At 37.5% G+C, this 20207-nt stretch overlaps 2 protein-coding genes across 16 annotated transcripts in view; one reads left to right on the top strand and one right to left on the bottom strand.

Annotated features, from left to right (window-relative positions):
* Nucleotides 1-9429, bottom strand: part of Slc17a5 (solute carrier family 17 member 5) — a 63961-nt gene extending 54532 nt beyond the window's left edge. For 2 of the 9 annotated variants that reach the window (XM_048805701.1, XM_048805702.1), the window contains exons 1-3: nucleotides 9167-9421; nucleotides 1968-2164; nucleotides 124-357 (exon numbers count right to left, since the gene is read on the bottom strand). In XM_048805701.1, coding sequence (XP_048661658.1) covers nucleotides 124-357; nucleotides 1968-2164; nucleotides 9167-9380 — 645 coding nt within the window. In that variant the 5' untranslated portion in view covers nucleotides 9381-9421. Of the gene's footprint in view, nucleotides 1-123; nucleotides 358-1967; nucleotides 2165-9166 lie in introns of all 9 variants that reach the window. The other 7 variants (XM_048805704.1, XM_048805706.1, XM_048805698.1 and 4 more) reach the window with 6 other exon arrangements.
* Nucleotides 9430-9510: 81 nt separating this feature from the next.
* The window catches only part of Cd109 (CD109 molecule), a 169280-nt gene continuing 158583 nt past the window's right edge, over nucleotides 9511-20207 (top strand). For 4 of the 7 annotated variants that reach the window (XM_048805692.1, XM_048805688.1, XM_048805696.1 and 1 more), the window contains exons 1-2: nucleotides 9904-10505; nucleotides 10993-11186. Coding sequence is in view for 1 of the 7 variants with exons in the window: in XM_048805695.1 (XP_048661652.1) it covers nucleotides 11180-11186 (7 nt within the window). In the remaining 6 variants the exon portion in view is untranslated. Of the gene's footprint in view, nucleotides 9816-9903; nucleotides 10506-10992; nucleotides 11187-20207 lie in introns of those variants that run through there. The other 3 variants (XM_048805689.1, XM_048805690.1, XM_048805691.1) reach the window with 3 other exon arrangements.

Raw genomic sequence — 20207 nt, forward strand, 5'->3', positions numbered from 1 at the left:
TTCTTGGTTCATATTCACACTAAAGAATGAGATCCTTCAAAGGAGGCGAAAGAGATTTAGGCTAAGAAGTAAAACAAGAGACAAAATAAGGAATAAAGAAAAATTAAAAAAAAATTAAATCACCTCTCCTAGTCCTTCCAGTGCTCTGAGTACAATGAGAGCTGCAACTCCTAAATCTGCAGCGATGGGAGTGAACAGGGTAAAGACAGAGGTGCCAAGGATCCCAAATCCTAGCAGCAGTTTTCCCCCTATTTTGCTGGCAACATATCCTCCAGGAATCTGTGTGATAATGTAACCATAAAAAAAAGAACCAAGAATCCATCCTTGAGTTTCTGCATCCCACTGGTACCTTTTGCCCTGTAAAAAGTAGAAGGGAAAAAAAAATCAATCCTTTAAGACTTGATTAAATTGCACTTTTCTCTTATTGAATATAAGTCCATACAAATAAAATTGTGCATCACTCCCCTGGATTGCAGAACATGCAAATGTTTTAGCAGGTGGGTGAGTGACCACAATATAAACATGCAGTTTCTAGAAAACTGGAAAATAATTAAAGTGAGAGCAAAAGAAGTAAAAGCCATAAACTTAAAGAAGGCTTGCTATTTTATGAAAGAAGACAAGAGGATGAGCTGTAGAGGTTTTCTAATATTCCTGACCAAAAAGTCCTCTAAAAGAGCCATTGGCTTAATCTAGAAAACTATTAAACAGAATACTGGAGTGATTGAGTCAAGTTTTGGAGCCAGGCCTGGGTTAAAACCTAGCTCTATCACTTACTGGGTATGTGATCTAGGAATATTAAATTTAATATTAATTAAATATTCACTTAATGTTGGTTATTAGGATGCACAAATATAGATAATAATATCTCTCCATTTCAGACCAAGCACTTGAACAAGCTCATAGAACTAAAAAAGAATAAGAATTTAAACTAAGCCATAAACTTAATATGAGTAGGACCTGTCTTAATTAGGAGCAACACGTAGTAAGACACTAATGAAGATTTAGTGATGGTCTGAATAGCTGAACTTTTTTTTTTTTGGTGGTGCTGGGGATTGAACCCAGGGCCTTGTGCATGTGAGGCAAGCAGTCTACCAACTGAGCCATGTCCCCAGCCTAATTAGCTAACATTTTAAATACATGAAGCCGTATAACCAAGTCATTGTGTTAAGAACCATTCCAGGATTTTTTTTTTTTAACTACCTATATAAGGCAGATAGGTCAACAAATGCACTTACCAAAGGGAAAGATACAAAACAAATCTCTACATAATTTGTAGTTTATTTGTGAAACCCTAGATTTTGTGAACTGACCACATTTCATAGAGGTCATTGAGGTTGGAATGGAGACATAGGGTATTGTGTACCCAAATACATATTCAGTAGTATTATTAACATTAAATAAAGCAAAGTAAAATAATTAAAGTGTGTAAAACTCAATCTAAACAAATTAAGAATATATTTATCAATTATTATAACACAAAGCAGGAAAAATGACTTATGTAGCTTAGGTTAGGCATGTATAAATTTTCACAAAGAAACTGATCTAAGAAATTGACCAATTTATTTTTCTCAACCTGCAGCTGAAATTATCTATGGTCTCATGCAACTGTTATATTATAAGTGAAACAGCTATTAAATAATAGTTCTGTCACAACTATTCAGTAATATTTAAAACAAGCTTATTTTCTGGTAGATCAAACAAGTTTCTGCAAATTCTCTTCATGGAAGGCATGTTTATAGAGGAAACTGAAGAGCTACTTTTCATACAGATCAAGGTATATGATAGCGCAACAGCAGTAGCTAGAGTTGTAAGTTACTGTTCAACCAGTTCCTGGGAAAACACAAAAAGGAAGCAATTCAGAGTACATATAAAATCAACTGTTTTGGTTTCTTTCAGATGAAGAAATATTTTTCAATATTTTTACTTGGAAGTATTTTAGGATTATTTGCTTAGAAAACAGTACCTACCGTTTGATTTCGAAGAACTTTTATGGGAGCAGAATGATCTGCACACTCCTTGGAAGTTCTATTTTCTGCTAAAGTTGTATTTGAATCTACCATATCCACTAATGCAACACTCAGATTCACACGTAATGCATAGAGAACGAAGAAACCAAAGAAGGCCAACATTGCTAAGTTGTAACGAGCAGAGCAGCATGCTGGAGCTGAAATACAGATCCGGAGAAAACTAATTAAAAGGGTAAATTAGATACTGTTGCCTAAATCATGAAAACGGTTACTTTTTAGAAGTCCCCAGAGATTAATAATCATCAATATTTTCTAATAATAACCTCAGTTCAAACATATCTAAGAAGATCTATCAGAGGGAATTTGTTCCCCTTGTTTGAAAGAAATTTAACATGTGAGAGTCTGACCTGTAAGAGCTCATTGAAATACGGAGGTGAGAGCTTTATCAATTTTGCCTAGAAAAATCTGTTCTACAGTTAAACTGAACCCCTAATCCCAGTCAGCTGGCAAAGACTGGCATGAGAAAAATAGGTAAAGTTATTTAATGGCATCATAATTCCTAAAAAACTATCTCAAACAGGGTCAATAAGTACTTGAATACTTTGATATCACATAAAAGCTACTGGGTTAGTAGCCATTTCACTTAAATGCAGCACAGAAAAAAAATTATTGTATAGGCACAGAACCCCTCTTGATCAATTTCTTACCTGGGAGAATATCCTCAGAAGCTGGGTTTAAATCAGAAGCCATGATTAGTATACTTAAGGCTCTCCTAAACTAAAGGTACTTAAGAATCCAGAAACAAACTTGCAGAATCTTTTACAGTTGTAGCATCTATGACTCAATAGGTATTATGCTTAAAGGGCCCAAAGTAGAAAGGGAAGTAAGTAAATATACAAGACAGCAGAGTAAGTTGAAGGAACCAATGAAAGAAGGATCATGTGAGAGGAGGAGTTTGACCTAATCTTTACTCTAATTGTAGAGTTCCTTTTTCTTCATTTAATGAGTTGCAGAATTGGAGAGAAAATACAGGAAACTAATAAGGGTGTTCTACCTCTTAGCGACAAGGAGAAACTGGCTAATTTATGGTCTTACATCTTTAAGTTGGTAAATGTTGAGTGTTTAGATAAATACCTGTTTAAAAGCTGGGTGTGGTGGTGTGCATCTGTTGTCCCAGCTACCTAGGAGGCTGATACAGGAGGCATACTTGAGCTCAGGAGTTTAGGGCAATAATGAGATAATATAATGAGATTCTGCCACTTAAAAAACAAAAATCCTGGGCTGGGAATGTAGCTCAGTGGTATAACATGTGTCTAGCATGCATAAGATTCTGGGTTTGATCTCCAGCAACAAAGATATAAACACTGATTTCATTAGGCTATACAAATTAAATTATATATGTATATATGAAAATGTGTTCTTTTATTTGGTATTGATGCATTAACATCTGTGTGTGTGTGTGTATGTATGTTTTCCCCTTACTCAGGAATACTCTTGTTTTCATTGACCTGACCTCATACAAAAATATATTGCATAAAGGTCTTGGTATTGATTCAGAATGATTGTTTCAGACTGAAACATTAATGAATATGGCACAATTATACAACTAGATAGGTACTGGGAATTGAATGTAGGGTCTCATGCTTGCTAGACAAGCACTCTATAACTGAACTACATTCCCATCCCTACGTGGGTGGGTATATATTAATACATTATGATTCCACTCACTTTTCTATAAGCCTTCATACACTTAACTATGACCAATTTTTTTCTTTGTTCAAGTTAACAGAAAACTTGTCGTTTGATACTCGTAAATCCTTTTTTTAGGGGTATAGCTATTAGAATTATAGTGCTACTACCATAGTTAGATCTAGATCTGTGAGAACTATGTTTCTAAGGCTCAATTTATGCTGTCACTGTTACATGAATTTATACAAATTTGCTCTCTGTTCCAATCAAGTGGTACCTTTCCAGTTAAGGACAGTTTGGATGCTGTCAGTTATATTCTATAACAGAATACTTTATCATCACTTTGTTGGGCAATATTACATGAAAGTCTGGATGGAAGAATTGTGATCTCATCAAATATGGGCAATAAAAACACATTACTTTAAATAATTTTGAGCAAGAAAAATCTGGATTCATGTGCTATGTCTGTTTCATCATGGTCTCTATTTTAAAAGTTCATTACATCAGCAGAATGACAGGATGTGAGTTTTGGTTTAAGAGCTTATCTGGCTGCTGTGTGAAGATTGTTAAGGGAAGAAATGTGAATGGGTGTGGGGGATGTAGACTCAGGGACTGTTATTGCAGCTTTCCAGGTTGAGATGAGGACAGCTTAACCTGTGATGAAAGCTGAGGCAATGTAGAGAAATGGGCAGATCTGAGGTGTGGTTAAAGTCTTGCCAAAATGCTAGATGTGGGAGAAAGTAAAAGGGAAGAATGAATTTATCAGGAATTCTTACTCTAAACAACTTTATTTTATGCTACTCTTGCTTGTAATGTCATTATTTTGTTCTATCCTTATTTGCTGTTACCTTATTTTACTGTTTGTCATTAGTTTTTCCTCAAGTGATATTTGATTTGGACTATGATTTTCCTTATCATGTGAGGAAGTTTTAGGGGTAGAAGCTTGGGAAGTGAAAGAAAGGTGAGTAAAGTGATTTTAAATGACTAGTGGCATTACTGTTTTAGTTATCCTTTGGTCACTGTGACCAAAACCTGATAAGAATAATTTAAAGGAGGAAAAGTTTATTTTGGCTCACAGTTTCAGAGGTTCAGTCCACAGTTGGCTGACTTCATAGCTCAATGCCTGAAGTAAGGCAGAACATCATGATGAGAGTAAGTGAAGGGAAAGCAGCTCTTAACATGGCAACCATGAAGCAAAGAGATTGAGCCCTGATTACCAGGGATAAAATATAAACTCCAAAGGCATACCTTCTGTGACCTACTTCCTTCAGCTATACCCCATCAGTTTACTGTTACTACTCAGTTAATCCATATCTGTTGGGTTAATCCAACAATTAGATCACACCTTTCATAATCTGATCATTTTACCTCTGAACCTTCTTGCATTGTCTCACGAAAGAGCTTTTAGGGGATACCTCATATCTAAACCATAATACTGACTCAAAATCTGATCTAAAAGTTATGGGTCAGGCAACTTTATATTTTGGGGGTAGTCAGAAAAATAGAGCCTACAAAGATGCCACAAAATATATAACTATGAAATTTTTAGGAATTAAAACTACATGGTTGCTTTATAAAAATTGTTGTGATTATAAATCTATTTAGTCAAAACAAAAAGAAAATATAGTGGTAGGACAAAACATGCCAATGAATTTAGATAACCTCTGAAGTTGATCCAACAGAAGAAAGGCTGCATGAAAAAGGACATCCATGGAGCAACGACCACACTGAAATCAAGTTCAAAGCAAAATAATGCTTGCATAACGAACAAAGAAACCATCAAAATAAACATGAGCTTCTAAAATGTGCTTTAAACTTAGGAATGTAGAGTGGGTGTAAGGGAAAGAACATAGGTTAATTTAGAATGAAGCAGACCTGGGAATGAATTTCAGTTCTGATTTTCACTGGCTGAGTGGTTTGGTAGAAGTTATTAATAGTTTTAATTCTCAGGTTTCTCAGCTCTAAAATGAAGAGACCAACATTCACCTCACTGGAGTACATGAGGATTATATGAAAAACCACCATTATAGTATATCCTCAGTAAAAGTGAGTTCTTTCTTTTTTTGCCTCAGAGAAAGTTATACAAATAAAATAAAGTGCTATGCACATAAGTGTAACAAGGGAAAAGGAGGCCCATCTGTCTGCCTGGGGTCGGGGCTGGTCAGGGAAGGTCATTCAAAGAAACAATATTTGACTGAGTCTTCCTTAATGAACCAGAGGAGAGAGAGCAACCCAAAGGCAGCAACATTCTCAGAAGTATGGAAATGAGAAAGGCAAGCACAGGGAAAATAGGAAATTCTAAATGATCTGAGGCTACTGGACAAGGGACTGTAGCAACTCTAAGAAATAACATCAGTTATGGTGATGCACGTCTGTAACCAGTTATGGTGATGCACGTCTATAATTCCAGCAAATTGGGAGGCGGAGGCAGAATTGCAATTTTGAGGCTAGCCTCAGCAATTTAGCAAGGCCCCTAAACTAGTAAGACCCTGTCTCAAAAGGGCTGGGGATACAGCTTCATGGTAAAGCACTCTAGGTTCAATTCCCAGTATCAGAGAGAGAGAGAGGGAACACTAATACTATTGAGGGGGATGATAGCAGGTATTGAGTTTAATAATGTAATAACTAATATTTATTGAGAACTTACTATGTGCTTGGCACAAGACTGTTTCGTATGTATTAGGGTTAATATAACAATTGGCTGAATTAGTATGTATAAAACACTTAGGGTACTGCTTAGTACATAGTATCCCTCTGGTAAATGAATTGTTGATAATATTGTTTTTCTAGATATTAGAAATTGAAGTCATATGTTAGGAATCATTTGTGAGAAATTAGGATTTGTGGGATAAGAGATGAACAGACAGGACTGCCCAACGGATGGACTCTTATACAGAACTGGTAAAAGCAATCTGCCCTAGTATGTAACTTTAAGCATTGCATGTCTGTCCTCAGGAGTAGATGCTAAGAGAGCAGACAGTTGGCACTCAGATGTGATGACTAAGCAGAGGACAAGAGAGTTTAGAGTACTGGCAAGAAAATAAAATGTCGGAACATGATTCTAACTCCAAAAGAAGGTAAAATGGAGAAGGCTAATAGTTTAGGAGTATAACATTTCTGTGAGGGCAGGAACTTTTGCTCTGTTTTGTTCATCTCCAGTACCTAGACCATCATCTGTTAGAACTAGCATACAGATGTTTTTTTGTGGCTGAAAAGTGGAGTGGAGTCTCCTGATAGTAGTACACAATTCTACCTATGAAGACCTTTTGACAGTAGATAAGGCAGACAGAAATCATAATCTGATCAAATCTCTATATCCACTAATTACCAATTTATAGTAAACATGCAGAGTGCAGAAGAATATGTTAAATGATCACACAGGGATATAAACTGCAAGAAAGAAATGGGGCAAGGAACACCTAAGGATGAAAAAGATATAAGAAACATTTCAATCATTTGGAAGGGATGGACATTATTAGGATCTTGATTTGAATAAACTACAAAATTATGACAAATATGAGCACTGAGTAGGAATTATTTTTATTTATTGTGATAATGATACTGAAATTATGTTAAAAAGTATCATCTTTTAGGGATATATATGGAAATGTTTACTCTTAAAATGACATGATATCTGGAATTTGCTTCAAAAAAATCATGTATGAAGTTAAAAATAAGTGAAACAAGATTGGTCATGAAGTATTGGTTATGTGGGGGTTCATTATACACTTCTCTTCTTATTGTATATGGGCATATGTGTGAACTTTAAAACATTTTTTTTGTTATAGATGGACACAATACATTTATTTATTTTTTATATGGTATTGAGGATCGAACTCAGTGTCTCACACATGCTACGCAAGTGCTCTACCACTCACTACAACCTCAGCCCCTATATGGGTGAACTTTACCATTAAAAAAAAAAAATGAATGTCACTGGGGAGGCTGAGGGAGGAGGATCACAACTTCAAGGCTAGCCTTAGTAACTTAGTGTGACCCTGTCTCACTAAATGACCCAGGCTGGCCTCATACCTGCAATCATCCTGTCCTCACTGCTGGGACTACAGGCTTGCAACACTGTGCCAGGCTCCCAACCTTTGAATTTTATCTATTTTATTAAGCATTGAGGTTTGAATTTGCATTTTCCTGAATAATAAAGATGGTTGACATTTGAGCTAAATTTTCATATATGTATATATGTATGTACATACACACATATATTCCAATTACAGCAGAATACAGTAGTATATTAAATAGTCATTTGTTTCTGCATTTCTATGAGATTATTTTATAGAGGAAGATTATATAATTATAATGTTATAAGCCAAGGGAAAAGATCAGTTTATGGAATTAAATACAACTTTCAGGTAAAATACTACTTTGGTACAGTTATTTACACCTAGCATTGACTAAAATAAGCTCCAAGATGCAGGACGGAGCTACAATGTTGCCACCTCTACTGCCACCATCTGGTAATGTTAAAAACAAATAAAAAGAACATAATATGCTTGGTCAACAAAAGTCAGATTTCCAATTCTACTCTAATACTTTGAATCTTTGAAACTACAGAACGCATGCAAACTTATCTGTTTTTTTAGTTTTCATTACTTCTTAAGAAGCTACATTATAAAAGTAGAAAATAGCAAAATATTGCTATTTTCCTAAATTCAGAGACCATGCTTTTTGAAATACCTCCTTTTCGATTTGTTGCAAGATCTCTGGCAAATTATCTTACAGCTCTGTAGATAGCTTATCTTGAGGACAACCAAACTGTTTCCAAACTTAAATTGTAGACTGCAAGAAGGGAAGAAAATTGAAATGTCTGCAATATTTTTAGTCTCTTACAGCACAATATCAAGATATTTTTGTTGGATTATGCAACACTTGCTCTCTGCATACTCAAAAATATTATATCTCCTATCCTTTTGTCTCCTCTCCCTGCCCAACTTGCAGGCTGATACGCAGCTGTGGAAACCAGGAGGTCACAAGGCAGGAGACGAATCAGCCTGGCCATTTGCTCACCGATTTGCAAGTTTCTCCCCCACTTCGCCCTTTCTTCTTTTTGTGCCGGGGATGAAACCCCAGGGCCCTCAGGTCACCCTCCGTCTGGCCCTGGCCCATTGATTTGAAGGCGCTCCCCAAGTTGGGTTTTTCACCGGGTTCCCGGCTCTGCACTACTGAAAACAGTCAGCAGCTCAAGCACCTGCCGCGCAGAGCCGCTCCCCGCTCCAGCCCCGCCGAGAGGCACTAGCGGAGGCCAAGCTCGAGCCCCGCACAGCCGTTCCCGCCAGCCCGTCAGACCCTCGGGCGTCGGAGAGGCTTCCGGGCACTGGGACAGGCGGGGCTAAGAGGGGCCTGAATGGGCTTTCTCTCTTCAGGTCCCCTCGGCGCCTGTCAACTCTGGACCAGACGGCGGGGGTGCCAGTACCCTTGACCACTTCTGCCCCAGTACCACCGCCCGCCCCGGGAATGTTGCGGGCCTAGAGCCCGTAGACGACCCGGCTGCTCACCGGCTTCGGCCTGCCGGGCGCCCTGAAGGAGCGGGGTGCTGTCGGTGCTGTCCTCGCCATCGTTCACCACCGGACCTCGAACCGAGGACCTCATGATGCCTGCAGGGAGCTGGCTGCTCTGAGGAGAGGAGCTCTGCAGCCCCACAGCCGAAGCCCCCGGCTGCGGTGGCTGGGCGGGCCGGGGCGGTGGCGTGGACTCTGGTACCGCCCCCATCCTGGCACCACCTCCTCGCCACGTAGTGTCACCGCTGCCCCGCCCAGAGGCAGCCGCGCCGGTTCCTTCCTGTCGCCATCTTGGGTTTGGGCAACCCTGGCGTACGTTGGGCGGGGAAGGCTGAGTTCCGGGACTTCCGCCGGGGGGTGGGGGGGGAGGAGGTCGGTTTAGAGATGCACAGCTCCTACGGCTTTGCGCGTGCTAGGTGGCCAGTGCTGTTGAGAACGTGTCACTACAGGAGACCTCCCGTAAAGCTCCCGTGCGGCCCTTCCAGAGCGAGGATAAGTGGAAATCTGCAGTCGCCTGCGGGGACTTTAAGCGTGCCTAATTAAGGGGAGGACTTAAGTCGAGGTGGTGTGTACAGTTGTCATGACTGTTGGCAACCTTTGTACTGTCTACCCCGTGACAGCATACGGTCCCTAAATTGCTTTTGAGGTGACGAAGCAGCAAATGGAAATATATTAAAGTTCAGTAGGGTTGCCAGTTTTTTTTTTTTTTTTTTTGGGGGGGGGCTTGGGTGAAGTACCAGGGGTTGAACCCAGGGGCTCTTAACTAATGAGGCACATCCCCACATCCCCAGCCCCTTTTTAATGTTTTGTTTTGAGAGGATATTGTTAAATCGCTGAGGCTGGCTTTGAACTTTTGAGCCTTCTGCTTCACCCTCCCAGGACAGGGCCGCCAGGGATTACCTGCGTGTGCCAAGAGACTGCCGATTTTATAGAAAAAATAACCCAATATAAACAATTTCATATGGTTCAAGGTATCAACTCTTCTGATGCATCTCTCTGCGTGTGTTTTTTCTTCGCACTTCTAATTCAGAGAGATTGTTGTAGTTACTGACTCAACAGTAAGAGGAAACTAGGAAAGAGGAAACTAGGAAAATGCTTGCCTAGGCTGGACAGACCTGGAGCCGCTGTTCTAGCCATAGGCTTCAGTTCAACAATTTTCCTGGGTAATAGAGACTATCTTTGTGGAGATAGACGGGAAAATAAGATGTGTCAATGCCCTCGAAGTGTTCAGGGCAAATCCGGAAGACTCACAAACCAATAATTCAGTAAACGAGGGGAAAGGATTGGTGAGGTCTACATGGGAACAAAGACGAAGCTCCTTTATCCAGAGAAGAGGGTGCGGATTTTTGAAGGCATCCCTAATTTCCAGATTAGTAAATTCTAGGCCAGTTTTCAAGTTAGGATAACAAATTAGACCTTATTTCTGAGTGACAGAAATAACCACGTAGATTTCAAATTGGGTTGTTGAGATGACACTCTTATTTGAGTATGCATATAATCACTTGGTGGATCCTTGTAATATAGCTTCAGATTCAGCAGGTCTGGTGTGATGTTTATTTTATGTGTCAAATTGGGGGCTGTTTTTGGATGAAGTTAACATTTAAATTGGTGAAACTGGTTGCCCTCCATAATGTGGGTGGGCCTCAATCAGTTGAAGGCTAACTAGAACAGTGTCACTCTCCATCTCCCTACCCCAAGCAAAGGGAATCCTCCAGAAGACTATTTCATATTTCTTTCTTTTTTTTTTTTTTTATGGTATTGGGGATTGAACCCAGGGGGTCTCTAGCTACATCTCCAGTCCTTATTTTTTTATTTTGAATTAGGGTCTCATTAAGTTGCTGAGGCTGGCCTTCAAGATGTGATCCTCCTGCCTCATGTTCTGGACTAGCTGGGGCTACAGGCCTGCTCTACAAGGTTTGGCCCTCTCTTCAGATTTCATCTGCACCATCAGTCTCCTTGAACCTCCAGGCTTCTGTACAATTTCTCTCTGGGTATAGATCCTCCAGGCCTATGCTGGGTGAGTCTCTACTTTATACATATGTTCTCTTTTTCTCTCTCTTATTGGTTCTGTTTCTCTGAGAACCCCAGTATATCTGGGATGGGCCTGAGATTTCATATTGCTAACAAGCTTCCAGGTCAATAGCAAGGTTGTAAAGATTTTGGGCCAGGGAATAGATTCTAATAGTCTTGAAAGGTTTTAAACTAGAGGAGGGCCTTGCTTTTTTTCTTTCTTTCCTCCTCCTCCTCCTCGTCCTCTTCCTCCTTCTTTTTAATATACCTTTTATTTTAAAAAATAAGTTACTACCTAAGCTTACTGGAAAGTTGTGAAGATAGCAGTGAGTTCTCCATCTTTTACCTAATTTGACCTGTTGTCAAGATCTTATGTAAGTATGTTAGTATGATATATTTATAACAACTAATGAACCAATATTGATATATATAATTAACTGAAGTTCATACTTTTTTTTAGATTTCTTTAGATTTTATGTCCCCCCCCCCCTCCAGGATCCCAAGTAGGCTGCTGTTACATATAGTCATTGTGTCTCCTTAGGCTTCTTTTAGCTGTGACAGTTTCTCAGATTTTCCTTGTTTTTGCTGACCTTGACAGTTTTGTAGAGTACTGGTAAGCTTTATAGAAAGTCTCTCAATTTTAGTTTCTTATAATTAAACTGTGGATATGGGATTGTTTAGAGAAAGACCAGAGAGGCAAAGTGCCATTCTCATCATATAATTTCAAGGGAATGTGCTGGCAGCACAATTTATCACTGATAATTATCGCTGACGATGTTAAGCTTCATTACATGCTTGACTTAGTGTTCGTCAGGTTTTTCCACCACAAAATTACTGTTTTAACCCCCCCACCCCTTTGCATAACCTTTCTCTTTGGAGGGAAGTCAGTATGTACCGCCTACACTTAAAGTGTGTGTGGGGGGCAGTTATGCTCTACCACTTTCAGAGGCAAAATTATTTTGTATGTGAGATTTGGCTACTCTCCCCTATTTATTTACTTATTCAGTCATTTATACTAACAGAGTTCTTATTATTTTATACTTTGGATTGTAATTTGCCACTATGTTCTTTTATTTTGTAAATCAACTTGTTTCAGTTTTGGCAACTGGGAGCTTTTTCTATTGGCCCCTCTCTTTTAGTGTTTCTTTTAAATGCTCCCCTTGTAATGTTTTCTGAGCAATATCTCACTTTCTGGTACAATGAAATGTTCCAGGTTCACTTGTATGTTCTTTGCTCTTGCCATTTCTCCAAGGAGAATGATATTAGAAATCAAGATCTAGGAACTGGGTTTTCTTCTTTCTACTGAGGTGTCATGATTTTAGGCCCAGAGAAGATACTTTTGTTATTGCATTTTTTAAAAAAAATGATTATCCCAAGAGGAGTTTTTATTTTTTAATGTTTATTTATTTATTTTAGTTATAGGTGGACACAATACCATTATTTTATTTTTATGTGGTGCTGAGAATCGAACCCAGTGCCTCATGTGTGCTAGGCAAGCAAGCCACAACCCCAGCTCCCAAGAGGAGTTTTTAAAAAGTATAAGATGACATCTTTTTCTTCCTTAAAATCTGGCATTTACTTCCTGATTTCATATCACCATAGAAGATTGTTGTTATGTTAATATTATTTATTTTTTGATTGGTAATTCCTTCCTTTGCTAGTACTCTAGACAACCACTATTCAGTAAAGTATAATGCAAACCACATATGTAATTTAAAAATTTCTAGTAGCCACATTAAAAAGTATAAAAACAACAAAAGTGACATTAATTTAATAACCTACACTGTTTAATCCATTATATCCAAAAATTATCAATTCAACATCTAACCAATATAAACTTATTGAAAAATGCTCTTTTTTGGTATTAAATCTTTGAAACCCCGTGAATGTTTTATACTTACAGCACATCTCCATTAGGACCAGCAACATTCCATGTACTCAGTAGCCCCACTGTGGCTCAGGCTGCCATACTGGACAACACAGATGGATACTGTGTGGGAGCTTATTCTCCCTGCCTCTTCTCTACCCTCCAAATTCTGTTCTTCATTGGGAAAGGAACATCTTTTGGGCAGGGTACCTAATTCAAAAGTCTCTACCTGCTTTCTTCAGTTTCCTCTTTAAAATAATGTGATATACACTTTACCTCCCTCCCCCACTATTTTCTTCCCTCTCTAATCTAGTTAAATTTCCTAGATTTTCACAAAAAAGCTGGGAAGGAATCATTAAGGGCTTTGCTTCTCTTTTAGAATTGAGCTAGCTTGAGTCAATTTCTGTGCCTGCAACCAAAAGAAAATTAATATAGTGAATTGAGTCAAAGGGAGCTTTCTCAGTTTTTATATTGATAGCTTTATATTTTTTAAGGCAATGTCACTTTGTTTTGTTTACAAATATATTTAATATCTGTCCAGATTACTATTTTATTATTATTATTGTATGAATTTCCTTGTCTATTTTGCTTGCTTGTTCTTGCAGATGGAATTTATTATTTTATTAATGTTGCCAAAAATTTTAAGTAAAATAGCAATTATAATAATAAAATGATTTATGAAAGAAAAAAAAATAATGTGATATAAAGCTCAAGGGTTATTTTAAGGATTAAATATTTAAATAAGATGATGCATGTAAATTACAGTACCTGGTGGGTAGTAAGTCTCAATAAATTAGCAGTTAGCATTTTATTTTGGCCAAATTTGCTTTAAAAAATTAGCTTACACATCTAAGGAACACCTATTTGATTTTCATTGTATTTCTTTTAAGACACATACTATATTACATGTGGAAGTATGGAGTTGGTGGTTGGTTATATAACTGTTAAGTTCCCTTTTATGACTGTAGGTTGCCTAGGAGCTGGGACCAAATATTATTCATTTTTGTACCTGAGCAGTTCCTAACACTGGTTCTCCTTTTATATATATATATATGGACACAATATCTTTATTTTATTTTTATGTGGTGCTGAGGATCGAACCCAGTGCCTCATGCATGGTAGGCGAGTGCTCTACCTCTGAGCCACAACCCCAGCCCTGGTTCTCCTTTCACTGTGCTTGTTATATTTCACAGGATCTCATCATGTTGGCCTTGGATAGCCTAATATGAGAATTTCAAGTAAACAGGAACATATGGGGAGTAGAAAGTTGAATGGAGGACAAATACTCTAACCATTAATTTAGAAGTGATAAAGTTGGTAAAGGAATGTTTTGATGACCAATGTTGTCTTATAAAAATCATTCCTTTTGTGCTAGGGGTGTAGCTCAGTTGGTAGAGTGCTCGCCTCACATGTACAAAGCCTGGATTCAATCCCTAGCACCACCAAAAAAAAAAAAAAGAAAGAAAGAAAAAAAATTTTTTTTTTTAATCCCAGCTTTTCCTTTAAAATGATAATCTCCAGTTTCATCCATTTACTAGCAAATGCCATAATTTCACTTTCCTGCCCATTTTTACTTTTAAATTTTGAGACAGGACCTTGCCAAATTGCTGAGACTAGCCTCAAACTTGAAATCCTCCTGCCTTAGGTTACCTAGTTTCTGGAATTGCAGGCAGATGCCACTGCACCAGATATTGCAACTTTTATGGAAGTGTTAATAAAAAAAACAAAATCCTCAGAATATTTACTCAGAAAATAGATTTATGCAAAAGAGACACACTAAAACTTTAAGTACCACACATGTCAGCTTAACTAAAACAATGACCTAATGTAATTATTTAAGGTGGAATGTTAAAAATATTTTTAAAAGATATCTTGATAAGTAACTTTCCAGTAAGTCTAAGATTTCCCTCCACTCTAGTATATTCATTTTGCAATACTTTTTCCTGTGAAAATGCTCTCTTAGTAATGTGGGTAGGGTACTATTGTCTCTTTTAAAAATTTCTTTAATGTAGTGGTTCATTGTTTAGGTATTCAAATTTTATGGTTGTTTCTCCCATCAATAAAAGTTTGTTTTTTATTTTATTTTAGAGCTTAGTAGTTATATGGAGTGGTTGGATTCATCCTGACAAACTCATACATGCATGGAAATTGATTTCAGTTCCATCAGTAAAAATTTTAAGATACACCCAACATGTGTTTATTTCTTTATATGCACACACACCCTAAGGTAATCAAAATTAAAATATAGAAATAAACACAAGTTCTGATTTTTCCTGGGATCATTTTGCAGATGTTCTTGGATGAGGGCACCCTACTTTGGAGACCCATTTTTTAGAGAATAAAATCCAAATTCTTTGGTATAGAATATGAGGCCTTTGCCATCTGCCCCAGTTTATGTTTTCAATCCCATCTTCCACCATATCTGCCACCTTCTCTGTACTCTATGCTTTGTTTTACTCATTGAATCTTATACATATCATGTCCTCTTTATCTTGTTCCCTCCACCTATTTGAAGCCTTGGCTTATGGTGAATTCTAATTTGTCCTTGAGTCTAATGTTGCCTTCAACTTAATGATTCCTTGATAATCTCTCCCTTACTCTGCTCTTATGTGTGTTGCAATACCTTTATTGTAGCACATTGTGTTAGTTATCTAAGATAGTTTAATAAGGTGTCATTCCTTGAGAGTAGGAATCTTGTCTTTTTATCTTCCATTCCTAGCTCTAAGCACAGAACAAATATTTATGGAGCTCCATATTTTGTGTTAGTCAGTGTACTGGTTACCATGGGGGCATCCAAGATATATAAATACAGTTTCTGCCTTTAGGGAGTTTAAAAGTGAAATGTACTTTGAAGGAAATATTTCTTAATACTATCCAAGGGAAATATATTTTCCTAACAGTTATGAAAGTTAGAAGGCATATTTTAATTTCCATTTTCTAGAGAGCAGGTATTGTGTGATTAATGTATTCCAGAGGAAGAAACCACATGTTTTTAGGGAGAAGTCTCAAAAATGGATAGTCAGATGTGCTTTCCCATATCCTATTTTCTTTAGGCAGCTGTATGGTTAGGTGTTCTCAGACAGTGATCAAAATAAAAACAAATAAGACAGGAAAATATAAACAGTTTTCTGTCACATTGATATGATATCACATGTTAATAATTTTCACAGCTGAGTTTGAATTTCCTCATTGCTTTACAACTTCAAAATTGGGTAATTCTTGCAACATAGAAACATGTGAGTATTAATTATAACTCTTTCAAAGAGGAGACCTAATAGATGGCAAATGAATTAAGTGATTTGTCCAAGGTCAGTGGGAGCCACTATTACAATTAAGATTTTATTGCTTCTACTTATATTAAATCATAGGATGGTGCTTCTTCATAATTCCCTTAATTTTCTGTACTCTGTATGTTACCTTTGCATCATAAAAACTGTTTTGTTGTTGTTGTAGTGCTGGGGATCTAATGTAGGGCCTTGTGCATGCTAGGCAAATGCTCTGCCACTGAGATACAACCTCAGCCCTGCAAAATTTCACTTAGACTTAGTGAAATTTCACTAAGTCATCTTGATGGTAAGTATATAATAAATGGGGTTGTCAATTGTTGCTTATGAATTATATGGAATTTTCTTTGCCAATTTCCTTTCATTTACCTGATGTAGGGGAACTATAAAAGTGGCCACATTAAAACGAAAAAAGGACATAAATAATACTGCCTCTATAAGAGCCTGGTAGAGACTGATATCTGAAACTTAAACATACTGAAACATTTAAGAAGACACACCATAGCTTTATCTCTTCAACTTGAGGGAGTTTTAAATAAAATTTGCAAATGTTGTGAAATACCAGTGGAACAGATAATAAATCAGCTGGGAGAATCACACAAGAAGCATGAGAAACAATGACCTTCACAAATGAGCTATAAGTGCCTGCAAAGCAACACAAAATTGAATGACTCAGGTAGATTAGAAGATTAAGGTTCAACTCTATTCTGGTAAGTAGTATGTGAAGTCATAGTGCTGTTGAGTCTGCCTTTCCTGACAATCCCTTTTGGTCAAAATTTTTTCTACATATATATTCATATTTTCTGACTAATGAAAAGTGTAGTGGCTCAAAAATTAATTGTTATCATTTTAGAACAAAAGAAAATCTGAAATCAATGTAATTAAAACAACTATTGAGACACAATTATTACATAAAAACTACACATATTTATTGTATATAATTTGATGAGGTTGGACAGATCCTTGCACCCATGAAACCATCACCACAGTTGAGGTGATAGACACAGTTCACCACCTCTCAAAGTTTCCTTGTGCCTCTTTTTATTTTGTGAAAACATTTAATGTGAGGTTTACTTTCTTTTTAAATGCACAGGACAGTATTCTTAACTAGGGACAGTATGTTACATAGCAGATCTCTAGAATTTATGCATCTTGCATGACCAAAAAAAAATTTTTTTTGGTACTGGGGATTGAACTCAGGGGCACTCAACCACTGAGTCACATCCCCAGCCCTATTTTATATTTTATTTAGAGACAAGGTTTCACTGAGTTGCTTAGTGCCTCCATTTTTGCTGAGGATAACTTTGAATTTGCAATCTTCCTGCCTTAGCCTCCCAAGCTGCTGGGATTGTAGGCATACGCCACTGCACCAACTGACCAAAATTTTATACCTCTTGAACAACTCTCCCTTTCACCCTGCCCCCAATCCCTGGAAACTTCTATTCTTCTCTGCTTCTAGAAATCTGATTTTTAAAAACATATGTTATACTTTGGGTCCTAATTACTGTCCCTGAGAGATGCATGGTTTGAAGGCTTGGTACCCAATCCATAATTCTACTGGGAGGTTGTGGAACATTTTGGAGGTGAGATCTAGTAGAAGAAATATGCCCTTAGTGGAGCTATGAGGAACCAGGTCGCTCTTTTTTTCATCCCAGCCACCATGAGGATGAGTACATTCTCTCCCATGTACTCCTTCCATGATGTACTGTGCTGCCATATGCCCAAAGCAACAAGGTCAACTGACCATGGTTGAAATCTCTGAAACCATGAGCCAAAATATTTTCTCCTTAAAAGTTTATTACCGAGGCTGGGGTTGTAGTTCAGTGGTAAAGCGCTTGCCTAGCACATGTGAGGCCCTGGATTTGATCCTCAGCACCACATATAAATAAAAAATAAAGGCATTGTGTCCAACTACAACTAAAAAATACATTTAAAAAAAGCTTATTATCTCAGGCATTTTGTCACAGTGACAGAAAGCTAACAAACCTCATACAAGCAGAATTTTACAGCATTTGTTCTTCTGTGCCTGACTTATCTCAGTAAACGGTGTCCTGGGGGCTGGGGTTATGGCTCAGCCGTAGAGCGCTCATCTCGCATGTGCAAGGCCCTGGGTTCGATCCTCAGCACCACATAAAAATAAAAAAAATAAAATAAAATGGTGTCCTGTAGGTTCATCCATGTTGTCATAAATGGCAAGATTTCCTTCTTCTTTGAGACCAAGTAATATTTCATAGTATGAATATGCTGTGTTTTCTTTACTCATTCATCTTTCAATGGACATTTGGGTTTTCATATCTTGGCTACTATGAATAATGCCACAATGAACATGGAAGTACAGATATATTGTCAAGATCCTAATTTCTTTCTTTTAAAATTTTTTTTTAATATTTATTTTTTTAGTTTTAGGTGGACACTATATCTTTATTTCTACGTGGTGCTGAGGATCGAACCCAGTACCTCATGCATGCTAGGCGAGTACTCTACCACTTAGCCACAATCCCAGCCCCAAGATCCTAATTTCAATTATTTTGGATATGTACTTATAGAAGTGAAATTGCTGGGTCATATGCTAGTTCTATTTTTAATTGCGGAAGTACCAGACTGTCTTTCATTGTGACTGTATCACTTTACCTTCTTACCAACAGTGTATAAGGGGTCCTTTTCTCCACATCTTTACCAATAACTGTTAACTTTTGTTTTTTGATAGTAGCCATTTTAACAAGTGTGACATGATATCTCCTTGTAGTTTAAATTTGCATTTCTCTGATGATTGATATAGAACACCTATTCATTTTCTTGCTGGCCCTTCATACATTCATATGTCTTCCTTTGAGAAATGTATGTTTAGGTCCTTTGCCCAGTTTTTAATTAGGCTATTTGTTTTCATGCTGTTGAGTTGCTTGAGTTTCTTGTATTTTGAATTTTAACCTCTTATCAGATATACAGTTTGCAAACATTTCTCCAAATTCATGCGTCTCTTTATTCTGATGACTATTTGCTATGCAGAAACTTTTTAGTTTGAAGCATTTATTTTTGCTTTTATTATGTGAGCTTTTGATCTCATGCACAAAGGTGACTGTTAAAAGCTTTGTAAGCTTTTTCTTCTAGCAGTTTTACAGAACCAATGTCCTGGACTTTTAGGGCATTATCCTAGGAAAGAGGGCTAAATGGTTTATAGAGCCTCATGACTCTGTGAAATGGAAGAAGATACCCTGAAACTTCTCCCCCAGGAGAAGGAAGGAATGAATATGCACATTCATAATAAAGATTTGAAAGTCTCCTAGAATTTCTACCAAGGCCAACTGGTAAAAGTCTTTCTCTATTGAAGTCAGTCCTCAAATCAAGGAAATTTTGGTATTGAGGAACTGAACTCAGGGTCTCACATGTGCTAGGCAATAGTTCTGCCACTGAGCTACTGCCTAACACAGCCCTGTTTACTTTTTTTATTTTGAGACAGGTCTTGCTAAATTGCCAAGTCTGGCCTTGAACTTGTGATCCTCCTGCCTCAGCCTCCCTAGTCACTGGGATTAGGGGTGTGTGACACCACACCCAGCTCTGATAATGTATTCTTAAATTTTTACATAAATTGAATTTGAAGATAACACATGAGAATTTGCTATCTATAGAGAAGCTATGATTAATCATTTTGAAAAAGTTTAACTGAATTTTCAGTTTTTGTGTTCTTTTAGTAGGACACAGTTATACTGGATTTTCTCTTCTAACAATTTAAGTAAAAAGAGAAATACAAGTCATATCTGGGTTATCTTTTTTTTTTTTTTTTAATGTGGTGCTGGGGATCGAACCCAGGGCTTCTTGCGTGCTAGGCAAGCACTCTGCCACTGAGCCCCAGCCTCAGCCCTCTGGGTTATCTTCTTAA

The sequence above is a fragment of the Marmota marmota genome, unplaced genomic scaffold, assembly GCF_001458135.2.
Source record: "Marmota marmota marmota unplaced genomic scaffold, marMar, whole genome shotgun sequence".
NCBI lineage: Eukaryota > Metazoa > Chordata > Mammalia > Rodentia > Sciuridae > Marmota > Marmota marmota.